The sequence below is a fragment of the Azolla caroliniana genome, unplaced genomic scaffold (assembly GCF_043228905.1).
Source record: "Azolla caroliniana isolate FFs.n. ecotype wild unplaced genomic scaffold, voAzoCaro1.0.p SCAF_2, whole genome shotgun sequence".
In the NCBI taxonomy this organism is placed as follows: Eukaryota; Viridiplantae; Streptophyta; class Polypodiopsida; order Salviniales; family Salviniaceae; genus Azolla; species Azolla caroliniana.
Window position 1 is genome coordinate 11,548,598 of NW_028230437.1, and position 22,313 is coordinate 11,570,910.

Here is a 22,313-nt window from a genome sequence, read left to right on the forward strand (position 1 = left end):
AATCGACTCACTCATTTGACAGTGAGTTCGGCGGTTTCGAGGTACCAATTGGAGCTAAGAAAGCCCTCATCTCTGCAAATGAAAAACTCCGTCGATCCACCCGTGAAAAGAACCCCGTAAGCCGATTCGGCTACAACGATTATATGGCGTACCATTACGCCTTTATGATGAAGGTAGTGACAGTACGGGAGCCGGAAACCTTTTCGGAAGCCGCAAAGGACCCGCGATGGATCGAAGCAATGAACAAGGAGATGCAGGCACTACGGAAGAACAAGACGTGGGATCTCGTTCCCACCTCACCACACAAAAAGGCGATCGGATGCAGATGGATCTACAAGGTGAAGTATAACGCCGATGGCTCCGTAAACCACTACAAAGCTCGACTCGTAGTGAAAGGATACGCTTAGACACATGGCGTCGACTACGAAGAGACCTTTGCCCCGGTGGCAAAGATGACAACGGTGTGGACCGTAATTGCGCTTGCCGCGGCGAAAGGGTGGCACCTCCATCAAATGGACGTCAAGAATGCCTTTCTACAAGGTGAATTAGAAGAGGAGGTGTACATGATACAACCACCCGGCTTCAACTCGAGCACCCATCCAAAAGCTGTATGCCGACTCAAGAAGCCACTCTACGGCCTCAAGCAAGCACCGCGTGCTTGGCATTCCAAGATAACTTAATATCTTCATCAAATCGGCTTCCGTATGTCAAAATCGGACAACTCCCTCTACATACGAAGCGATTCCGCAAGTCCGATCGTCATCATTTTATATGTGGATGACCTAGTCATTGGAGGTGAGCATCTCGTCGAAATCAATAAGGTCAAATCCCTCCTTTCCGACAAGTTCGAGATGATGAACATGAAGGAGCTCCACTACTTCCTCGGCATCGAGGTAATTCGGACTCCGGCCGGAATCATGATCTCTCAACGACACTACATCCTCAACTTGTTATTCAAGTTCGGGATGGCTGAGTGCAAATCCGTGGCAACCCCGCTCGATCGTAATCTCAAACTGGATGCGAACTCCGGCACCAAAGCATGTGAGCCGACTCAGTATCGACAACTCATCGGGAGTCTCATCTACCTTACCATCACTCGACCCGATCTCAGTTATCCGGTCGGTCTCCTTAGCCAATTCATGCAAACACCGCGTGATACTCACTTGGATTGCGCTAAGCGAGTTCTACGGTACGTGAGCAGCACAATGGATTGCGGCATCCTCTACAAGACCACGATGCCAATACGACTCGAGGGGTACACAGACGCCGATTGGGCCGGCTACAAAGCCGATAGAAGATCAACCTCTGGATTTGTTTTCTCCCTTGGCAGCGGAGCAATATCCTGGAGTAGCACGAAGCAGCCCACCGTCGCTCTTTCGAGTACGGAGGCGGAATACAGGGGGCGCAGCCGTAGTTGCGTGTGAAGCGGTATGGCTCAAGAGGATTTTGAAGGATCTGGGCGTACCCATCAAGGATCCGACTTCCCTTTACTGCGACAACATGAGCAGTATCTATCTGGCTCGAAACCCGGTGTTCCACGCGAGGACAAAGCACATCAAAGTGCACTATCACTTCATCCAAGAGTGCGTTCTGGCTGGCGATGTCGACATACAACACATAAGCACCAATCTTCAAACGGCCGACATCTTCACTAAAGCCTTAGGAGCCGACAAGCTATGGCAATTCATGACCGATCTCGGATTGACGATCCTTGATCTGCCAAGCTTGAGGGGGAGTACTGAAGACACTACACAATAACGCGTAGATTCTGCAACCACACACCATAGCAGCAAAGAGCCGATCTACCGCGCAAAGCCGCGAAGAAAGACGCAAGCCGAAGCACAGACTTCGTAACTACGCACAACGCAAGCTAGAGCACGGATTCCGCAATTCCGCATAAAGCGAGTCGACGCGGACTCCCGAACGTGAATTGAAGCGGATTTCACATACCGTCTGAAACCAACCCAACTTGAGCTTGAGGGGGCGTGTTGAGAATCAAGCTCAACTTGGTCTAGTGTGTGAACTCACCTTGAGAGTGAAGAGACACCTCAACGGTCAAGAGTCACCATTATGTCACCGCTTTGTATTCTAGCATTTAGTATGAGTCATAGAATCATATTCTATGACACATAACTTATGAGCTTTCACATTCCCCATGCTCCATGAGCCTTGTAGTTAATGAAGAGAGAGGGTGACTACATAAAGCACCCTCCTCCCACCTTGTATAATGTTGAGTCTTTCTCCTTTGTCAATATACCTTTACCTTGCGTATTCCTTGTCTCTCTCACTCACTCACTCTGTCTCTCTCATATACACACACATAACTCATATCACTTCCGCTTCACAAGAATCAATCTCTTGATTCTTTACACGGACGCGTTCCCCTTACCCTTCACCGATAGTGTACTAGACGCGGTCGCGGGCCATGACATGTATAACTTTCTAGATGGTTTTAACGGATACAATCAGGTATGCATGCACCCTGACGACCAGGAGAAGACTGTGTTCGTCACAGATTGGGGTCTTTCCGTCGTTGTGGTCATGATGTTTGGGCTAAAGACGGCGCTTGCCACTTTCCATCAGACAATTACAGAGATTTTTGGGGAGTACATACCTGCCTTTATGCAAGTCTTTCTCGATGGTTTCGCGGTATATGGAACACGAAGTGAACATTTGGGCCATCTCCGAGTTTGTTTGGAGCGTTGTCGTACGTCACGCCTCAACCTTAATCCAGCCAAATGTGCATTCAGCGTCACCAGTGGGGCACTTCTCGGACACATCGTAAGCAAGGAAGGGATAGCTATGGATCTGAACAAAATCACAACAATCATTCAAGCAAAGATTCCTACTAATGCCAAAACCCTTAGCCACTTCCTAGGTCAAATACGTTGGCATAGCCGCATGTTACGGTACTTGGCGGATTTTGCGATCCCATTACACGTTGTCGTACATCAAACTTCCTTCAAGTGGACGACAATAGAAGAGAAAGCCTACGACACACTCAAGATAACGTTAACCCAAGCACCGGTCGTACAACCATCGGATTGGGCTAAATAAACCTTTTCACGTCTTTGTGGATGCCTCGGATATAGCAATAGGCAGCGCATTGATGCAACTCACATAGCCGAATTGGTACAAACCGGTCTATTACGCCAGTCATAAGTTATCAATTGTCGAGAGGAACTACTCCACAACCGAACGAGAAGCCTTGGGGATGGTATATAGCATCAAAAAATTCCGGCATTATTTACTAAGGCACAAATTTACATTTCACGTAGATCACGCGGCGTTATTGTATCAAGTTGATAAACATGCACTGACAGGGAAGCTGGCTAGATGGATGCTGCTGCTCTAGGAGTTCGATTTTGCAATTCAGCATCAGCCAGGCACGAAGCATGCCGTAGCTGATTTCTTAAGCAGAGTGGATAATGGAGATTACTGTGGTGAGGGACGATGACAACTTTCATGACGCTGACATTCTGAGGATCGCAACTATGGTGTCACAGGCATAAAAGAATTTTCTAGATCATTGGCTGGTGGAAATGACGTACTTTTTTACCACGGAACTACCACCTCCGCAACTAAAGACGAATGAAAAGAAACGATTGGTTGTCCGCAGTCGTAACTTTTGCATGGTCAAAGGAGTACTTTACCATAAGGGTAGCGATGGGATCTGGCGACGCAGGATACACCAGGATGAAAAAGAAGTCGTTCTACGCGTAGGTCATTGCGGTACGGTCGGGGGACATTACACGGGCGATGTTACGGCCCAAAAAATATGGCAAGCAGGTTTATGGTGGCCAACTACGCAAAAAGACATGTATCAATACTGTCGATAGTGTGATCTATGTCAACGGTTGGGGCAACCTGCGAAGCTCGCAAAGATGCCGCACCAACCGGTTCTACCGTTGGATCCATTCCAAAAATGGGGTCTGGATTTTGTCGGCCCCTTTACGTCGGCAGCAACACAGACTGGCAATAAGTACATTCTCGTAGCCATGGATTACTACACTAAGTGGGTAGAAGCAAAAGCGTTACGAGATAATACGACGGCATCCACAGTAAAAATTTCTTTATGAATACATTTGGTGTCGTTTTGGTTGCCCAATCGAGCTGATTAGTGATCATGGGAGCCACTTTCTGAATTCGGTCATCTATGAGCTAACACACCATTACGTCGTAGTTCATAAGAAGAGCACGCCATATTACCCGCAGCCGAATGGTTTAGCGGAGTCCACGAACAAGACATTACAGACCATAATGAAAAAGATCATGAATGAGAATAGAACAGACTGGGATACCAAGTTGCACAGCGCTTTGCGGGCATATCGGACGAGTTACAAAACCAACATATAGTCCACACCTTTCTGGCTAGTGTTTGGGTTAGAAGCCGTAATGCCCATCGAATTCCCGGTGCCCAATCTGAGGATTCAGGTATGAGACCGACTATTAGAAGGCAAGTCCGAGCAAATACAGCTACAACAACTTCTTGAATTAGGCGAGGCTCGGGTCCATAGTATGGCCACACTTGAGCAAGAGCAGTGACGACGTAAAGCGTTTGTGGATCGACATCGGGGCACACGGTGTCGTGAAGATTCCGAGCCACAGGTGGAATGAAGGTGAAACGCACGGGAGCACTGGTGTGCACGAGTGCACACCCCTAGTGAATTAAATAGTGTAATTACTAGGCATAGGTAGTTCAGGCATTAATAGGGATTCAGACATCGCGTAAGTAGGGAGAGTTACGAGGAGAGCGAATCAGGGGGGAGAATCTAGGAAGGGAAAGCGACAAGTCATGAATGCCTTGTAACGGTCGCTCCTTGTGCTATAAAAGGGGCAACCTTTGATAGTTAGAAGGGATGTCATTTTGGGGGAAGTAATTGAGAGAGGAGAAAGGGAACAGGGAGGAGACCAGATGAGGAGTCCTACGACAGATCACCGGAAGGCCCTTCCCCTGCTCGCATCAGACGGCCGAGTGCTCCCGACTAGCAATGCGCCCGGTTTCGGCTCAAACCGAACCGAACCGAAAAACCGTGGCTTAACGGTTTATAGGTTCAAAGATAACGAAACAGTTTGGTTTGGTTTCAAATGTTACTAATCGGTTTTGGTTCGGTTTTGAATTGACCGGTTTAGTGGTTTCTATTTATGTGGTTCGGTTTAAAGGTTTAAAGGTTAAAAAATACTCATAAATATTTTCTATAAGCTATAACTTTCAACTTTTAATTTTAAACTCTTGTTTTAACTTATTAAATTTTATATGTATTATATGTAGAGTCTCTTTTTCATTTATGATGATAAATTATGATAAGTATGATGATCAAATTTATGATTAGTATGATGACAAAAATTATGATAAGTATGATGACAAATTTTATAATAAGTATGATGACAAAATTTATGATGAATAAATTTATGATGATTTTCTCACACAAATTTATAATAAGTATAATGATTAATATCAATAAAAAATGGTTTGGTTTGGTTTTTATTTATGATAAACTAGTTTAGTTTGGTTTTAAATTTTTCGTAAACGGTTTGGTTTCTCCTATGCTTTAAATGGTTTGGTTTACTGGTTCGGCTCTAAACGGTTCGGTTTAAATGGCTTCATAAATTTTAAAACAGTTTGGTTCGGTTTTTTTTATTAATAAATGGTTTGGTTTGGTTTGGTTTCAAGGCCAAGAAACCGAACCGAACCGGGCCCATTGCTACTCCCAACCAGGGATCGACCTTCTGTGAGCCTACTCCACTTTGTGTCTGACTACTGTAGAGCCTACACTCGACCACCAACACTGATTTGGTTGTAATCACCCACAGCGCTACGCGCATATATCGATTAATAAAAACTTATCTGCCGAACGCAAGTTGTTCTTAGCTTCTCTGTCTACACCCGTGTCTACACACGATCCTCTTACACTATTATCTCTCTCGTTTCGTTAACCTTCTCTGTTTAAACCGCGGTCTCAGGGCTCACGTAAACCACAGACTCTTCCTCCTCATTTCTTGATTCCTTGGTTCAAGACCCCCGCGGTCCTGCCCAACTTCTACGCATACGCGAGGATTTTCTCGACATCTTTGGTGAACCCAACGTGAATAGGTGGCAAGGGAGAAAGAGGATGGAAGATGAAGACATCACGGAAGTAATGGTGAGGATGGTGAGGGATTTTGCAAGGCAAAGAGAGAGACGAGACGAGGCATACAAGTATGATCGATGTGAGTTCGGTCTATGGGTAGCATCGACGAAGGCTCCTTGGAGCGCAATGAAAGCATTCTGAGAGTTCGAGCATCGTTTTGCTCAACTCTCTGACCGGGATCGAAGATCGGTGGGGGTGGACAAGGTCTTACTATTTTTAAAGTCGGTCGATGAAAAGGGGAGAATGGCCATTTTATCCGAACTCGAAGACGATGAAGGGGTGTACGGCCTCACCGAGGATTGGAACGAGGTAGAGAGGGTATGCCAATGACACGAGGAGATGCAGTCGTCCGCAACACGGCCCGCAAGCGGCAGCGAAAGGAGGATGGTGAGTGACTACGTGTCACCGCCAACAGAGGAAAGCTCACCGCGGAATGGTTTGGTGGAGCTCGACATCGAAGCATTGGTACGGGAAGCGTACGAGATCGTGAAGGCACAAATCGAAGCCAAAGAAGGGTCTACTATGGAGACAAGCTGGAGACAATCGGAGGATGCGGAGGAAGAAACCTCCCTATGCGTGGACGACGGGCCCTATGTGGAGGCCGAAAGAGCGTACAACGGTGACATGGGAGAGGGTGCAGAGCGAGCCACCCTCTCGTCTTGCGGGAAAAGGACGACCACGGATAAGGCCGGGAACTACAGAGCAATGAACACCACTTCAAGAGTGGGCATAAGTTTCGGGACGCGATTGCCCGAAACATTCTACGAGGAGGTAGCAAGCATAATTGAGGCTTGCGGAATCGAGGAAGAGATAGCCACGGACCACGACGTCCAAACGAAGGTGGCTACGAACATGACATCGACGAACATGACTTTTCCCACACCTATTCTAGAGACTTCGACGGTCGGCCCCGAGAGCCCACGTGAGACCGGAGAGACGGAAGGTGGTGGCGGCAAAGTGGGCAACCAAGACGATGACGAGGAGAACGAGGAAGAGGAGGAGGCAAGCATAATTGAGGCTTGCGTAATCGGGGACGGGGTAGCCGCGGACAACGACGCCCGAACGGAGGTGGCTACAGACACAATGAGTGGTGGTGTCGGGACCTTACCCACACCGGTTCTAGCGACTCTGGCGGCCGGCCCGAGTGCCGGTGTGAGACCTAGAGTGACGGACAGTGGCGACGACAAGGTGGGTGACCAAAATGACGACGAGGAAGGTCATAACGGACGGAGGAGAGACCCCGACACCGAGACCGGAGACTACGGCGGTCGCGCTCGAGTGCGGACATAAGACTAGAGAGATGGGCGCTGGTCGTGATGAGGTGTGGCCCGGAGCGGGCACATACGAAGAGGATGCGAGGCCCAGGACGAGCATATCCAAAGGTACCGAAGAAGAGGCTGGGAGCGGCAACGAGGAGAGAGTCGGGAACCAACCCGACCGGAAGACGAATTGGTCAGTAATCCGACACGACCGGAAGACGACGCGGAAAAAGATTTTATTACTTGGTCAACTAGAGTAGAAACGAGCCTCTGGAAAATGATAGACAGAGACATATGTATGTAATAGATATACATATGTATAGTCTTCTTATAGATATGTATGTATATGTATGTATGTATGAGAGAGTGTGCAGTGCAATCGCAGGAGGCATATGTTTGTAAATTTGCTGAAGTTTAGGGTTTTGTATTTGTTTCGAGGGTTTTAGGGTTCTTTCATTTCAAAGAAGCTCTGCTGTTCTTTCGTATACGAAGAAGATGCGATGCGGGCGGCACTGTAGGTAGGCCTGACATGCCACTTTTCTTCCTTCCTTCCGCCATGGGATGTTATTATTATTGCACAGGGAATCTATGTGGGGCAATGGCGCTGCCTAATCTTCACTGTGGTGGAACCACTCTCTTTAAGCAAGCGATACTGAGTTCGAAACCCCTCCAAACCCTTAAGTTTCACAACAATTCATCGACAATTTCATCATTACCACCACAATCATCAGCTTTTTCTTCCTCCACTAATTTGCTGAGATGCCCGTTCGGTTTAGCACGGCGTCGCAGGTTCAACAGATATATCTTCTATTCTTCAGCGCACGGCTATTCTTCTTTCAGTGGTTTTCTTCTTGGGCAAAAAAAGGACGAATCTGGAAAGGTCTTGCATCTGAAGTCCAAGGTGAGGCCTTTTGCTTTCAACATACACTAGATTTCGCATTGGGTCATCAAGTTGTCAAGGTTTCACTCAATAATCAAGTCTTTAAGCCATGACTATGGACCCTCAGGTGTTACATTTACTCTATATCATGTACACACATGATTACATACTCTTTATTTTTTTGCAACAAAATGTAAATGAAAGGCAAAAATGCTCCTTTGAAGTGAAACTGGTTTTGATTTGCGTTCCCACTCTCTATTTCTTGTAGTTATTAATCTACACCTACCTAATGTTTATATGTGCAAACCTGGGCATTTCCTTGATTTCTATTGTTCTTTGATGCCAAAATTGGTTTTGTATGCCTTTCTTGAAGGAGTTATCAAAGTGTTAGCATTTAATCTCATCAATGAAATCAATGTAACATATAAACATTTTAATAGCCCTCTTTTGAGGGGTTGATTTTTTTATTGAATTGCATCAAGTGCATTTGATTAGTTATTATAATAAACATGTTCATCATGTTCCTTGAGAGAATAAGAGTACTTAATTATATCAAGTACTCCAATCAATTGACGTTATAAAACATAATAGTTGAGTTTTATGAGACGATAATGATCAAATTTGCATTGACCTATATTATGTACACTTAATGTGAATTGGGTTTCTTGAGTGTATAAGAACAAAATTTTCATTTAACTGTATAAACTATAATTAATCAATCGTCAATTAAACATGTGAATTGTGTCTTTCAGGGTTCAAGATGGATGCAACAGCCCTTCTGCTGCTCTCGATGGAGGCTATTCAATACATCTACTGATGTAATAAGTTATGGGTCATCAAAGTTGGATTCAGAGGAGAGTGGATTTGCACCATCAAGTGTGTCTGACAATAAGAAGTTTGTCGTTGTGGTTGAATCTGCGGTGAAAGCCAAGACTATTGAGAAATATTTAGGGTCTGATTTTATTGTTCTGCCTACTTATGGCCATGTTCGAGATTTAGCTGCAAGAGCAGGTTCTGTGAGACCCGATGATGAATATGCAATGGTGTGGGAGGTTCCAGAAGCAGCTCAGCCCCACGTTGCAAAGATAAAGAATGCTCTTAAAGGGTATGTGGTTGTTTCTCTCTTGGTACTTTTGCTTTTGATTTGTTGACAAAAGCTTTCCTTCGGTTCCTATGGTAATTTGCTATGTTGTTTTGAGTGTGATAATCAGCATTGGGAATTGCAGTTTGAATATGTGATAATTATGATTGGCCACTGTAGTTGGAATACGAAAATGGGCAATGTAGCTAGAACTTTTTTAGGTTTATCTTTCAATTAGTGTGCTGAATTTGATCATTGTTGTACCAAAAGGACTGGGCAATCGGGGTCAGTGTTGCTTGTTGCAGACCAAATGAACCTACAATCTGTGATGCTTTCTTGTTACTGTTTATCCACAACATCCTAGATTCTATTGTAGGGCAATACATTTATAACATCTTGGATGGTTTTAGTGGGCATACCTGATGGCCTCGGAAGATCGGGAGCGTTTATCACAGAATGAGGAGTGTTCCTTTTAAAGTCAAGAAGGAAAATTGTCAACATTATTCTCAGCTCTCAAGACGTCGAAACAATTCAAGCCATACAGAAACTCGAGTTTCCATCCTTGAGAAACTAATGACCTTTAGTGTTGCCACACTCCTCATTAGACAAGTTAAGTATTAACACCATGCAAACAAATGTTGAGTTGGTTCTTGGATAACCAATCCAAATCAAGTCCTTCATTTTGGTGCCTTGGGTAAAGTTCAAGATTAATCTAGTTTGCAATTTTCCTTACTCATTTTCAATGCTCTCCTAAGTCAATAGAAAAATCTTCCTAGAAGGGCCATTATTTCATTCATTATGTTTCATAGCACTTCAAAACAGGGATGGCCTCGTATAGTTTTATCATTGAAGTTTCCAAAGTAAATCTACCAAAACAAGGCATAATAAACAACTGCCAAAGTTATCAACAACAACACATTGCCATTACCAATGTTCTCCATATCAACTCAACTACATTAGGTTAGAGGCATCAAACCTTGCATCTTCTGTATACTGAATCATCTTAGTTGAACTTTCGTGGGGGCAAAAAGGAGTCCCAAAAGGTTCATGTAGTCTGCACTCCTCTACGTTTGGATATTCCAACCACTTATTGTTATTGTAAAGAGGATTAATATAGGGTGGTTGTGAAGAAATTTTGGTTAAATTTTAACATCAGCACCCCCTGCTTTCTCTCTCGGAAAGACTAGATTGATACAGGCATTCCACGCGGTCATCTAATACAGTTAGATGAACCTAGTTTGCAGGTTGTAAAATTCAGCTTATTGCTAGTGTGTATCCTCAATGAGAGAGCACAGAGTTGAAATGAATGCAGGCCAATTGGTAAGGGTGTCCAGTAAATATTAGAATGCCATGCTAACTTAGTGCATGCAGTTAGTGATAAAAACATGGAGCCAAGGTCTCTTGGCCAGACTAGACTGATATAGACATTCCACGTGGTCATCTAATACAAATAGTGAAATTTGAACCTGGCTTACAGGTGGTGAAATTCGGCTTATTGCTAGTGTGCATCCCCAATGAGAGAGAAGAGAGTTGAGATGGGTTCAGGCCAATTGGTAAGGGTTTCCAGCGAGTACTAGAATGTCATGCTAACTTAGTGCAGTTAGTGATGAAAACATGGAATCCAGGTGTATGGACTAATAAAAACATGGCTTACTACTCTGGAACATGCGAGTATTAGAATGTCATGCTAACTTAGTGCAGTTAGTGATGAAAACATGGAATCCAGGTGTATGGACTAATAAAAAGACTGCTTACGACTCTGGAACATCTCAATAAAAAAAATGAAAAAAATAGATAGAGAGAGAGCCCGTTTGTTGATTTTATATTTTACATAATGTAATACAATGCCCTTTACTGTATATATATAGAGAAAGAGGACATCTTATGTAGGGCGAAATCTTTGGTGCTTGCATCGGATCCTGACAGAGAAGGTGAAGCAATTGCATGGCATGTGTCAGAGCTGATGAAGGCTGAGGGTCTTTTGAAGAGCAAGAAACTCAAGGTTTCAAGGGTGACATTCAATGAGATCACACGAACTTCTGTTCTGCAGGCCATGCAACTTCCAAGAGATATATCGTTGACACTTGTGAATGCATACCTTGCACGGCGTGCTCTTGATCATCTGATAGGTTTTGCTCTTTCGCCTGTTCTATGGAGAAAGCTTCCTGGAAGCCGGTCAGCTGGTCGGGTACAATCTGCTGCACTTAGATTGGTATGTGAAAGAGAGAATGAAATCGAAGAGTTTACATCGCATGAATATTGGACGATGGAGGCTTTTGCTTGCTGTGAGGGGCAAATGGGTCTCTCCAACTTGTTTCGAATACGTCCTACTTATTATGACGGGAAAAAGATTGAACAATTTTCTCTATCTTCTGATTCTGCCAAGCTGTTATCTGATCAGCTCATGGGTGCTAAACTCAAAGTTTCGAATGTGAAAAAGAGTATAAGAAGGAGAAATCCACTTCCACCTTACATGACCTCAACACTTCAACAGGATGCACAAACCAAGTTGGGGTTTGGAGCTGTTCGGACAATGACTGTATGTGTTTTATTCCATTTATCACAAATACTTGAGCACCTTTTGACTGTTTTATCTGACATTTTACATCAATTCATTTAGAGTTTATATACCCTAGTAATTCTTTAATGGTTGTTAGGTGAACAGTTGGCCCAAAAGCTTTATGAGGGTGTCAAATTGGGCACCGAAGAGCTAACGGGATTGATAACTTACATGAGAACTGATGGGTTAGATGTATACATTTCGAAATCCTATTACATGTCTACATTTGATTCCTTCATTGATTTGATTTGTTTATCTAGTCTTTACTGCTGATTTTGTACAAACAGCTATCAAAAGAGGCAGTGCAGAATGTCCGTGCTCTTATTGCTGAAAGGTACATAATTTCTGTGTCTTTTATCAGTTCTTTTTGGTCTACAAATACTTAAGGAATAATTAACGTAAATAAATGTGATAGTATATTCTTGTAGGTACGGAGACAAGTATGTCCCTGCAGAACCTAGGAAATTCACCTCAAAAGTGAAGAATGCCCAGGAGGCTCATGAAGCAATAAGGGCAACGGACATTTACCGATTTCCTTGTATGTATCATAACATGTAGCTTCTCCAAATAATCAGTGCAATTTCTATTCTTGGCTTGAAGATTCTAATGCTATAATAAATAGCTTCTCTAAATAATCAGTGCTATTTCTATCCTTGGGTTGAAGACTTTAATGGTATTCTCAACCTATTTTCATTGTAGCAAGATTGATACATGTATTGGAAAAAGATGCTCTGTCCTTATACACATTAATCTGGAGGCGTACAATGGCATGTCAAATGGAGCAGGCTGTGTATGATGAGGTCCTTACATTCTACTTATACATATATGGATAATGAAAGAAAATCTTCTAGTTTTGGGTACAAAGGGCTTAAAAAACGGAATGATTCATTGAGCAATTTCTTACAAAGAATTGGCACAAAACTATATCTGATATATACATGTGTGTGTGTGTGTGTATCTATATATATACATACGCACATACATTTACATGCATACACATACATACATATGTATGTATGTATGTACGTATGCATGCATGTATGTATGTATGTATGTACGTATGCATGCATGTATGTATGTATGTATGTATGTATGTATGTATGTATGTATGTATGTATGTATGTATGTATGTATGCATGCATGCATGTATGTATGCATGCATGCATGCATGTATGTATGTATGTATGTATTATATGATAAATAGATAGAGATGCCAAAATTTGATATAGAAGTTTGTAATAAACAGGTTTTGGTAGACTTTATAACTGAAGATGAAGCTATATGTGCACGGGCCAGCAGCAGTTATGTTTCATTTTCTGGGTTTTTAGCAGTCATAGAGGTACACTTCCCCTCCTTCTGCGTGGATGTGTTTGTATTGAAATGTTGAGCCCTTTGTGGGTCTATTTAACTACATCTGTATGATGTAACTGATTATATGATGTCTATTTACCTGCACATCTGTCAATACACATGCATGGAAATGACCTATAAAATGTAGAACTGATACAATCTGCAATTGAAGTGTTTTGCAAAAAAGCATTGGGTTGTCTCTTGTAACCTGTTTGGGTTTCTAGATTTCACTCAACTTGCAAAGCAATTTCTTTCTATTTTAAAGGTTTGGAAAAGGATTTTGGATCTTTGGACTAGTATAGTATCACTATGATAAGAAATTCGTGTGTTTGGTGATCTATTACTTTCCAAAGGCTGTTTTTGAATGTGATAAACACTTTCATATTTCACCTTTTGTAAACCTACACTAAAACTTAGAGATCGACCTTTAGAGCACTTATTTGATTGTTGTATGCTAATTAACATTGATAAAATATCAGTAAAAGTATGTTTACAGTCGTTATCATTCCTCTTCATGTATGGTGTATATAGCTATTCAAAATGTGTCACACAAAGATACCAGGAATGATGGCTTATTCTAATCAGGGGTGCAGCATGTAGAAGATTCGACCATTCCTTACATTCCTTGCATGTGTTCAGATTGCATGCCGGAAATGATGACAACCACTAAATTATGCTGATTGCTTTCTCATTGAAAGATGGATTTATATATTATTTGTGTTACTGCAGGATAAACAATGTACTCTGGATTCTGGAGATGAACAGATGGTGGAACAGGTTGGGGATGACGATGTCACAATCAATGAGGGCAATGATTTACCCTCATTTGAGGTAATATCTGATACCCAGTCTGTTAAACTTTCTGAAATATACCCTTTTAATTGACTTTCTTAATGTTAAGTTTCATTTATGAAAAAGGGTTTAGGGTAATTTCTGATACCCAAGCAGTTAAGATGATTTGAAATATACCCTTCTAAACTACACTTTCTTAATGTTGATTTTTCAATTTCAAGAAAGGGGATGCCATAGTGGTGAAAAAGGTTGACCCACAGCAGCATTTCACTCGCCCACCTCCGCGATATTCTGAAGGACTTTTGGTGAGTCATGAACAACTGATTGCTGTTTCCTTTTAGTTGTTAATGTACTGTTTTGAATAAAATTTGAAGTTGTTGCCACAATATTTGCTATTAACTTATAGTTTCCTTGGCTAATTGCTAATCGATTTCTTATCTTTGTTCATACTATGCTCATTAAAGGTGAAGGCAATGGAGGAGCATGGTATTGGAAGACCATCCACATACGCACCCACATTGCGAACATTACAGGTGCCTGACCATGTGCTAACAGTATAATATCTTTTTGTCCTGGCTTGATTGGACTTGAAACCATTCTATGAATTTGATTCGATCTCTTCTGTTTGCAGTCGAGAAAGTATGTCAAAATTGAGCATCATCGTATCATTCCAGAATTTCGTGGTCGGATGGTAAGAGAGCTGAAACTAACTGAATATCCAATCCCTAATGGCAATTTGAGCTGATTATGCATAAATATTGAATGCAGGTTATAGCTTTCCTTTCTCACTATTTCCCTAAATTTATAGATTATTCATTCACTGCAGATCTTGAAGAGCAGGTAATGTAATTTCTTGTACATCACATATTTTGAATCTCTCAAAAATATTTTACTTTGATATGACATTAGTGTTCTAAATAAGGGATTGCGAAATCTGGAAGTAATACAATGAATATTATCTTTTTAGTTGGATGAAGTCTCTGGGGGAAATCTGGAGTGGAAGGAAGTTTTGACAGAATTTTGGCCTCCATTTCATGAGGATATTTCGACAGTGATGAAGATTCCAATTCAAACGGCAAGTGTCAATGTCTTTTTCATTTATGTTTTATAGAACTATATGAATGATATCATTTGTACTGGGTTTTTGGGCAGGTTGTTGAAATGATGCAGGAAACATTTGCTACTCAATGGTTTAAAGGACTTGGAACTAATGGATGTGTTTGTCCAAAGTAATACTTTGTTGCATCTTTGTGCCAACTATTTATATGGCCATATATCAATTTGGATTTTTACTGGAGCTTTTTGTACTTCTAGTTGTGGATTGGGAAAGCTTACTCTCAAACTGAGTCGGTATGGATCAGGTTACTTTTTTGGTTGTGACAGTTATCCAGATTGCAGGTTTATATCTCATGCTGGGGACTATGTTATCAATGTTCAAGACATTTATAAGAATGAAATGTCGAAATCTTGCTCTATTTATGTTGATCTTCATCTTGATCAAATTTGAGTCATATATTTACCTATTAATCTTCATTCTTCGTTGTTTCTTTCAGCTTCAAAGCAGAGGTTCTTTCAACTGAGGATATTGACTCAACTGAAGATCAGAGGGACACTCAGATGATCTTCAAGCAAATCGAACATGTAGATATTTTTATTGGTTTAGATCCCAGTACAAACTTGGAGGTACGTGGGTGTAATGAGGTTTTCTTGGAAAAGGATAAACATGAAGGATAAGATTAGTTGTAAGACATCAGAGTAGTTATTTGCAACAGTACCGACGAACACATCTAATATAGGAGTTATGGGCTGAAAACTATATTTATCTTAGGGTATCTTCAGTTTGAGTTCTCATCTTGAGTATTACAGATGGTGATAAACTTGTCTTGATCTTTGACGTGCAGGTTCGTGCGAAAAAAGGACCATTTGGATATTACATACAGCTTGGACAAGATGGCAAGAGAAAGCAATTCTTCAAGATTCCTGTGGTATGATAGGTTGAATCTTGTGAAACATTTACATCGTATTCTTGAATAGTGAATCTTTTTTCCCCTAAGTTAAAAGTTGTTCCTCCCTGTAAATGTGTTATGCAGGGAGTTAATCCTGCTGAGATTACACTGGAAAATGCCATTCAATTAATGAAATATCCTTTGACACTGGTATGATGAAGTGAATTCAAGTATATTATCTGGATTGATGTTAACACATTCTCTGGCTCTGAAGTGAATTCAAATATACGCTCACCTGGATTGAGTTGTATGCAGGGAAAGCACCCAGATGATGGAGATGCAGTTGTTCTTGGCATCGGAAAAAAATCATATTTCATCAGACACCGTAGTGCTACAGTTCTTGTTCCAAAGGTATTTGGTTGTCATTTCATTTCGTTACACCACATATGAATAACAATTCTTTTCATTCTTCCAATATAGTAAAATGCTTTTACAGGATGAAAATATTGAAGAAATGAATTTAGAGAAAGCTGTGGAACTGCTAAAGGGGAAGGATGTGAAACGAAGAGGTCGGAAGAGCCTGTTAGTGTTGGCAGCTGAAGAAAAGGAAAGGAAGCTTGCTCAACTTAAAAGGACTGCAAAATACTTGAAGCAGACGAATGTGGTGAAAGATAAATGTTCTGACATGTCTGATGAAAAAAATATGGCAAAAGCAAAAACTGCCATGAAGCCAGAAGCTGATACTGAAGGTTCTCTGCAGAAGGCAAAAGGTTAGATTGATAATGGTAGTATTTTAGGTCTTATTATTATTTTGATGCATTGATTATGTGTGGTTTGTGTATATCTGCATCCTATTCACAGGCACATCTAGAACATCAACAAGCCTGAAAGGTGTGAAAGTATTGAATTTGGAAGTAAATATGGAATCAGATGATATGAGATCAACACCTAAAAAGTTGAGGCCGAAAAAGGTGAAGGAACCAGATATCATAGATGCCGACAAGTCTTCAGAGATGATCGATTCAAACCCAAAGGCACAATTAAAAAGAATTGTATCACAGGAAAATAAAACATCCGAATTAGAGTCATCTGGTGAAAGTCGGATAGAAGAGTCAAAGTCCAAAACACTGAAAAAATCATCTAAGATGAAAAAAGCAGAGACTGAGTCAAATGAACATATTAAATCAGAGATACCGAAAAAATTAAGTGTGAAAAAATCAAAATCAGAGCGAGAGGAAGGTACTGGATTGGAGACACCGCAAGCATCATCAAGAGTGAAAAGGGAAAAGGTAGAGTCAGAGGAAAGTAGTATATCAGAGCCAAAAAAATTGTCAAGGGTGAAGAAGGAAAAAGCACATTCAGAGAAAACGGGTATATCAGAGACACCAAAAAAATCATCTAGGGTGAAAAAGGAAAAGGTAGAATCAGATGACAGTGGTATATTAAAGACACTGGAAAATTCATCAAAGACTAAAAAGGAAAAAGTAGGATCAACAGAAATTTGTATATCAGAGACACCAAAGAAGTCAACGGTGAAAAAGGAAAGGAAGTCAGAGGAAAGTGATGCCTGAGACACCCAAAAAACCATGAAATCAGAGGAAAGTGATGTGCTGGAGGCACTGAACAGAATATCAGGACATAAAATGACCAAGGTGGAGGATAAGGTTGTACAATGATTTCAGAACCAGTGATTATTTAGAAATGTACTGAGAAAATCTCAACATGATCAAGATGATTCTGAGAGCCAACATTAGAAAATTCTTGAACCCAGAAAACCAGCAAAGAATTGTGTTGGTACCTTGTATAGAAAAAGCTAACCCCATTTTTGTAATACATAGGTTCTTTCGTTCCAGCACGGCATTCTTGCTAATACTGAGGTTTATATATTCACAATCACAATACATTGCTGTGCTTTTGGATTTTAGGGAAATTTTCTATTTACTTGGGTTATGAGAAGATTTAAGCAAATTGTTTAAAACTCCTAACATATATCTAGAAGAGTACTACCACATGCCCCGAAGAATATGAGAAACGTAACAGTAGTGGGCATCTGTGCGAATTGTTGATGCTAGAATATAGTAGCAGCAAGACGTTTTGTATATGTTGTTATGCTTTGTTTTGCTTATATTTCAAACTGATGGAAGAAGTCCAATGTTTTCTTTGTCAAGTAGAGAATTTGTCATGTGCCATCCTGTATTATCAGTCTTGATACTAGGTTGGATTATCAGTGGCTGAATTCTCTATATGGGTGGAAGAATGCAGTGTTAATCATTATCTTGAAGTTACGCCATCTAGGTTGATGACAAAATTTGAACTGATACTAGAGATTGCCAATTTGCAATCAAGTGGCACCTTGGTTGAGATTAACATCGAGGCCCAATGATGGTCCTAGAGGAGGACGTCCAACCGGGTGTAACTGTGCAAGTATCAAATTGTTGCTTGAATGGCAGGATCTAGAATGTTAATGTAGTTTTGAGCAAAAATCTTCATGACCCTTAGCATATGTTTTTAAGAAAGAGTGATGGTTAAAAAGTTGTACATATGTAGCTAGGTATATATACAAGTTTGCATAAGATTTTGCTCCAATTTATCAATAAAACCCAAACAAGTGCGTGAGAAGGGGAGTGTGGACAAGCTAAAAAATCTAGGGAAGTAGAGCCACATGGCGATTGTAAAATCAATCGTATGGCTTTTCTTCAGCTTTGATTTGATTGATATCCTCTTAGCTCCACACCCTTCTTCTCGTAGACCTTTTTTGCAATATATTTTTCTAAATCGCAATTATAACCCTTTTCATCAACAACTTCATAGTCCACTCCTTCCATGCTTCTGTCACTAGCCTATGTGGTTAAGTGCACAATAAAGGCTTAAACACTAACCACGAGGGCAAGGGGCCCTTGTACTCCAAAACCATGGAAAGCAATAAAGCACAAAAAGGGGTAAATGATGTTGAAACTAACTCTAATATTAATAAAAGCTAACATTTTAGGTAGCATTATCTTAAAAAGACGTGACTGTTACAATTGTAACAATCACATTTCAAATGCATTTAAAGGCTAGAGCAACACATATTTCTGTATGAGTACATCTAAGCACATATGCACAAGTTCATAGTTTAATTCCAATATCCATCTAGTACCTTCTTACATGTGTCGTCATCTCCATTGAAGTTATAATCACTACATTGTATCACAACAGAGTTTCGATAAAAACTTGAGCACTATCCTCTTTAGCTAAATATCTTTGAACCTCTAGTCGTAATCCAATCAATATGACTACATCTACCAAGAAATATGTATTAGAGAATTCAGGTGTGCTCAAAGAGAAATTTGATGTGTGTATCTTGAAATTCATGTGTGCATGAAGAGAAATTCAATGTTATCTTGAAATTTCAATGTGTCCCCCCGTACAATACACTATAACAAATCTATTTTCAAGTTTGGTTATTTATTCATTGCGTTTGACATTTAAGAATGCAAATGATGCTTGGACAAAGCAAGCGCATGCCGTGGGCTATATTGCATTGTCTAGGGATACACTCGGTGGCTGATTGGCTGCGGTTGTCCGGCAATAATCGTGATCAATTATATGAAGACATGGGAAAGGTCAGAAATGGCAGAAAGATGCTTGACGTAGTCAATACAGCTGTCTCCTCGCTTCCTATTGGTAATGAGGAAGAGGGTGAATGGTCTGGACAATGTGATGGTACCGGAAATATTATCAATGTCAAGGGTCTAGGAAAGAGTGGGAAGACCGTCCTGATGGGATTATTAGATGAAAGTGCATGCTGGTACCCTATTAGAATTGTGGCAAGACATGGAAAGAAATGGAAGGTGAATCCACCAGTCGAAGAGGTCGAGGAGGATTGGATCTTGTATGTGGTTGAAGGCAAGCCTCTCGAGCGCGTAGAATGGGATCCCGCTGAATATAGGTGGAAGGGAGAACAAGCTAAATCACTAGGTTTCTTCGAATACTCGACGTGCTTGGGGAGAAAGTTAGGTTCGTATCGTGTGAAATGTGCTAGCAAGTGGACCTATGCAACTATCGATTCAGTCTTTGTGGATAGAACCAGGAGCAGGATATGGAACTCATCCCTTCCCGAGCGGATCAAAGTGTTTTTCTGGTTAATCACCCATCGGGTTGTTCCAACGGGAGAGTGGCTTGGGAATAGAGGCGGCATGAGTGGTTGCAAGGCGTGTAGTGCGAGCTTGGAGGACATTGCTCACTGTTTGTGGTGCTGCCCACGAGCGCAAGAAATCTGGCTGAGGAGCTTAAGAATCTTGGCTCGTTTTGGGGTTGAGGTTCATGTATCGAGCGCAACAATCACTTGGCTGGCCACTGAATCGGCCTCGAGGTTTCAAGGGTGGAATGGAAACAGTCCTTCTTTAATGGTGAAGCAAGGATCTGTGCAACCAGCAACGCAAGGAGGTTTATTCTTCTTACAGGAACGCTATGTGGACATATGGGTATTAGTGATCGGCCTTACGGTCTGGCAAGTGTGGGTATCTCGGTGCAAGGAGACCCTCGCAGGTAAACGAACCCCACCGGCTGAGAATTTAATGATGATCTGGTTTAATCTTATTTCTACGTTGCGAGGTGAGTTTGAAAGTCTTCAAGGGCCATCTGATGCAAGTGAAGAAGCTAGAGCTCGATTCCTTCAGAAATGGAGCGGTTCGTCGATGCTGCAGTTAATGGATGGTAAAGTGAAGTGGAATTATCAACCACCGCGGTGGCTGTTCCCTCCAAGTGTTCCTAACATCTAGATGGGTGCTACCATGAGGAGCGAATGGAGGACATCTATGCTGAATTCTGTTTTGTATGAGGCTCACGTGGAGAATATGTGTTCGAGTAATGCTATACACATAGAATGATGTGGTGTTTTGGAGTTGTTTTTTTATGTTGTTTCATCTACACATTGTTTTCCTTTGACATGCAAGATGTCTTGTAAGATATGAGTTGTAAATGATTCCTTTGTACATTCTTAACTAATGGAAGTAGATGTTTTTAGAAAAAAAAAGAATGCAAAATTTGAGCAAAAAAACATAGTTTGTGTTGAAGTTGACAATATCATCATTCAAGTGAGTGGAGACTCGAGAGTGCATGCATGTCTCTCTCACGTCTCACTTTTGTTGAAGCTTTTAATGTTGCACTCACTCAATGAGTTTTCTATTTTAGATTAACTTTCGTAAGTATAACCATTTAAAAGGTATTGTTAGTGTATATTGGCCTAATATCCATAATCTGATCATCTATGTATTCGGAGATATGTAATTCTTACCTTCCCTATGTGAATTAAGACTTATATAAATTCTTATGTAATAAGTGGTGAATTATAAATGAGTATGAGTAGTATGTATACAAATATACATTTTTAGTGATGAAAACTCAGTTTTTTCAGCCACCAATTTCTAAAACCTATTCTAGCAAGAAGTAATAGAACAAAGCAAATTATTTTTTGTGATATGATTTTCTCATATTTAGTGTAAACATTTTGGATAGTAAAACCCCTTTTGTGTAGCACATCATCTACTCAAGGTTATATTGTTCTCATCTACTAATGGGTGAACACCCAATTTGGAATACAACTTATTTGAATGCATTAGTAAATAAAAGTGTTGTTGCCTCAAAGTTGTTGATTGTATCATCATTGTTGTTTTTCTTAATATCAATGAGTTGTACAAAAAGAGTAATTTGAGATCTTATCAAAGTTTAGTTATGAAAAAAATGGTCATCTACCATTTATCCTTGGCCACGTCTAAGTAGTTGCATGAAACAATCATAAAATCATGGGTAGGGTGTCTCGAATTTTTTTATCTTCTTTTAGCATGAATAGCAACATTTCATTAGCAAATGAATGAATGATACAAGTGTGATTGGCGAGCCACCATGTCTACGTCTTTCATACATCAAAAGGATATCTACTTCGTCTCCAAAGTGAGGAATGACCACTATATCAAATCAATAAAATAAAAAAAGAACAATATTTTGAAGATCTTCAAGTACCTCATCCAAGTGACTTTACATTTTTCCATTTGGCTTTCAATATTATGTGGACAGAAGTCATTAAAATCAAAGTTAAAAATCAATTCACGCTCACATGTTGTCTCTTTCAAGGAGGGTGCTAAGTTTGAGATGGTATCAATTTACTTTTGCTTGCTAAGAATGCAAACCAATATGCACTTTATTTCCAAAAGTACAACGTGTATCTTGTTAGAGGTAAATGCTTTTGTATAAGTAATTTTTTTTTATAACTTTTTTCGACAAGTACATTGAGCAATGTAAAGTTCCTCTGTGATGGTCATGTGCCTCAAAAG

The 22,313-nt window shown here is 40.8% G+C and overlaps 1 protein-coding gene across 1 annotated transcript; it reads left to right on the forward strand.

The window, feature by feature from the left end:
• The first annotated feature begins 7,916 nt into the window (after positions 1–7,916).
• LOC147867357 (uncharacterized) lies at positions 7,917–17,851 on the forward strand. Its single transcript, XM_087315145.1, has 22 exons — positions 7,917–8,291; positions 9,023–9,375; positions 11,242–11,890; positions 12,017–12,103; positions 12,199–12,245; positions 12,340–12,449; positions 12,611–12,711; positions 13,158–13,250; positions 13,991–14,092; positions 14,275–14,358; positions 14,518–14,586; positions 14,685–14,744; positions 14,822–14,893; positions 15,021–15,128; positions 15,206–15,282; positions 15,368–15,451; positions 15,607–15,736; positions 15,955–16,038; positions 16,144–16,209; positions 16,315–16,410; positions 16,496–16,769; positions 16,861–17,851. The coding sequence occupies exons 1-22, from the start codon at positions 7,920–7,922 to the stop codon at positions 17,568–17,570; spliced, it is 3,828 nt and encodes a 1,275-aa protein (XP_087171271.1). The 5' UTR covers positions 7,917–7,919; the 3' UTR covers positions 17,571–17,851.
• The last annotated feature ends 4,462 nt before the right edge of the window (positions 17,852–22,313 follow it).

Excerpts from the sequence above, each read along its gene's own strand:
- LOC147867357 (XM_087315145.1), top strand. The coding sequence starts at position 7,920 with ATGCCACTTTTCTTCCTTCCTTCCGCCATGGGATGTTATTATTATTGC. Across the intron at positions 15,129-15,205 it reads TGAAGATTCCAATTCAAACG|GTTGTTGAAATGATGCAGGA; the intron begins GCAAGTGTCAAT and ends GTTTTTGGGCAG. Across the intron at positions 15,737-15,954 it reads ATCCCAGTACAAACTTGGAG|GTTCGTGCGAAAAAAGGACC; the intron begins GTACGTGGGTGT and ends TTTGACGTGCAG.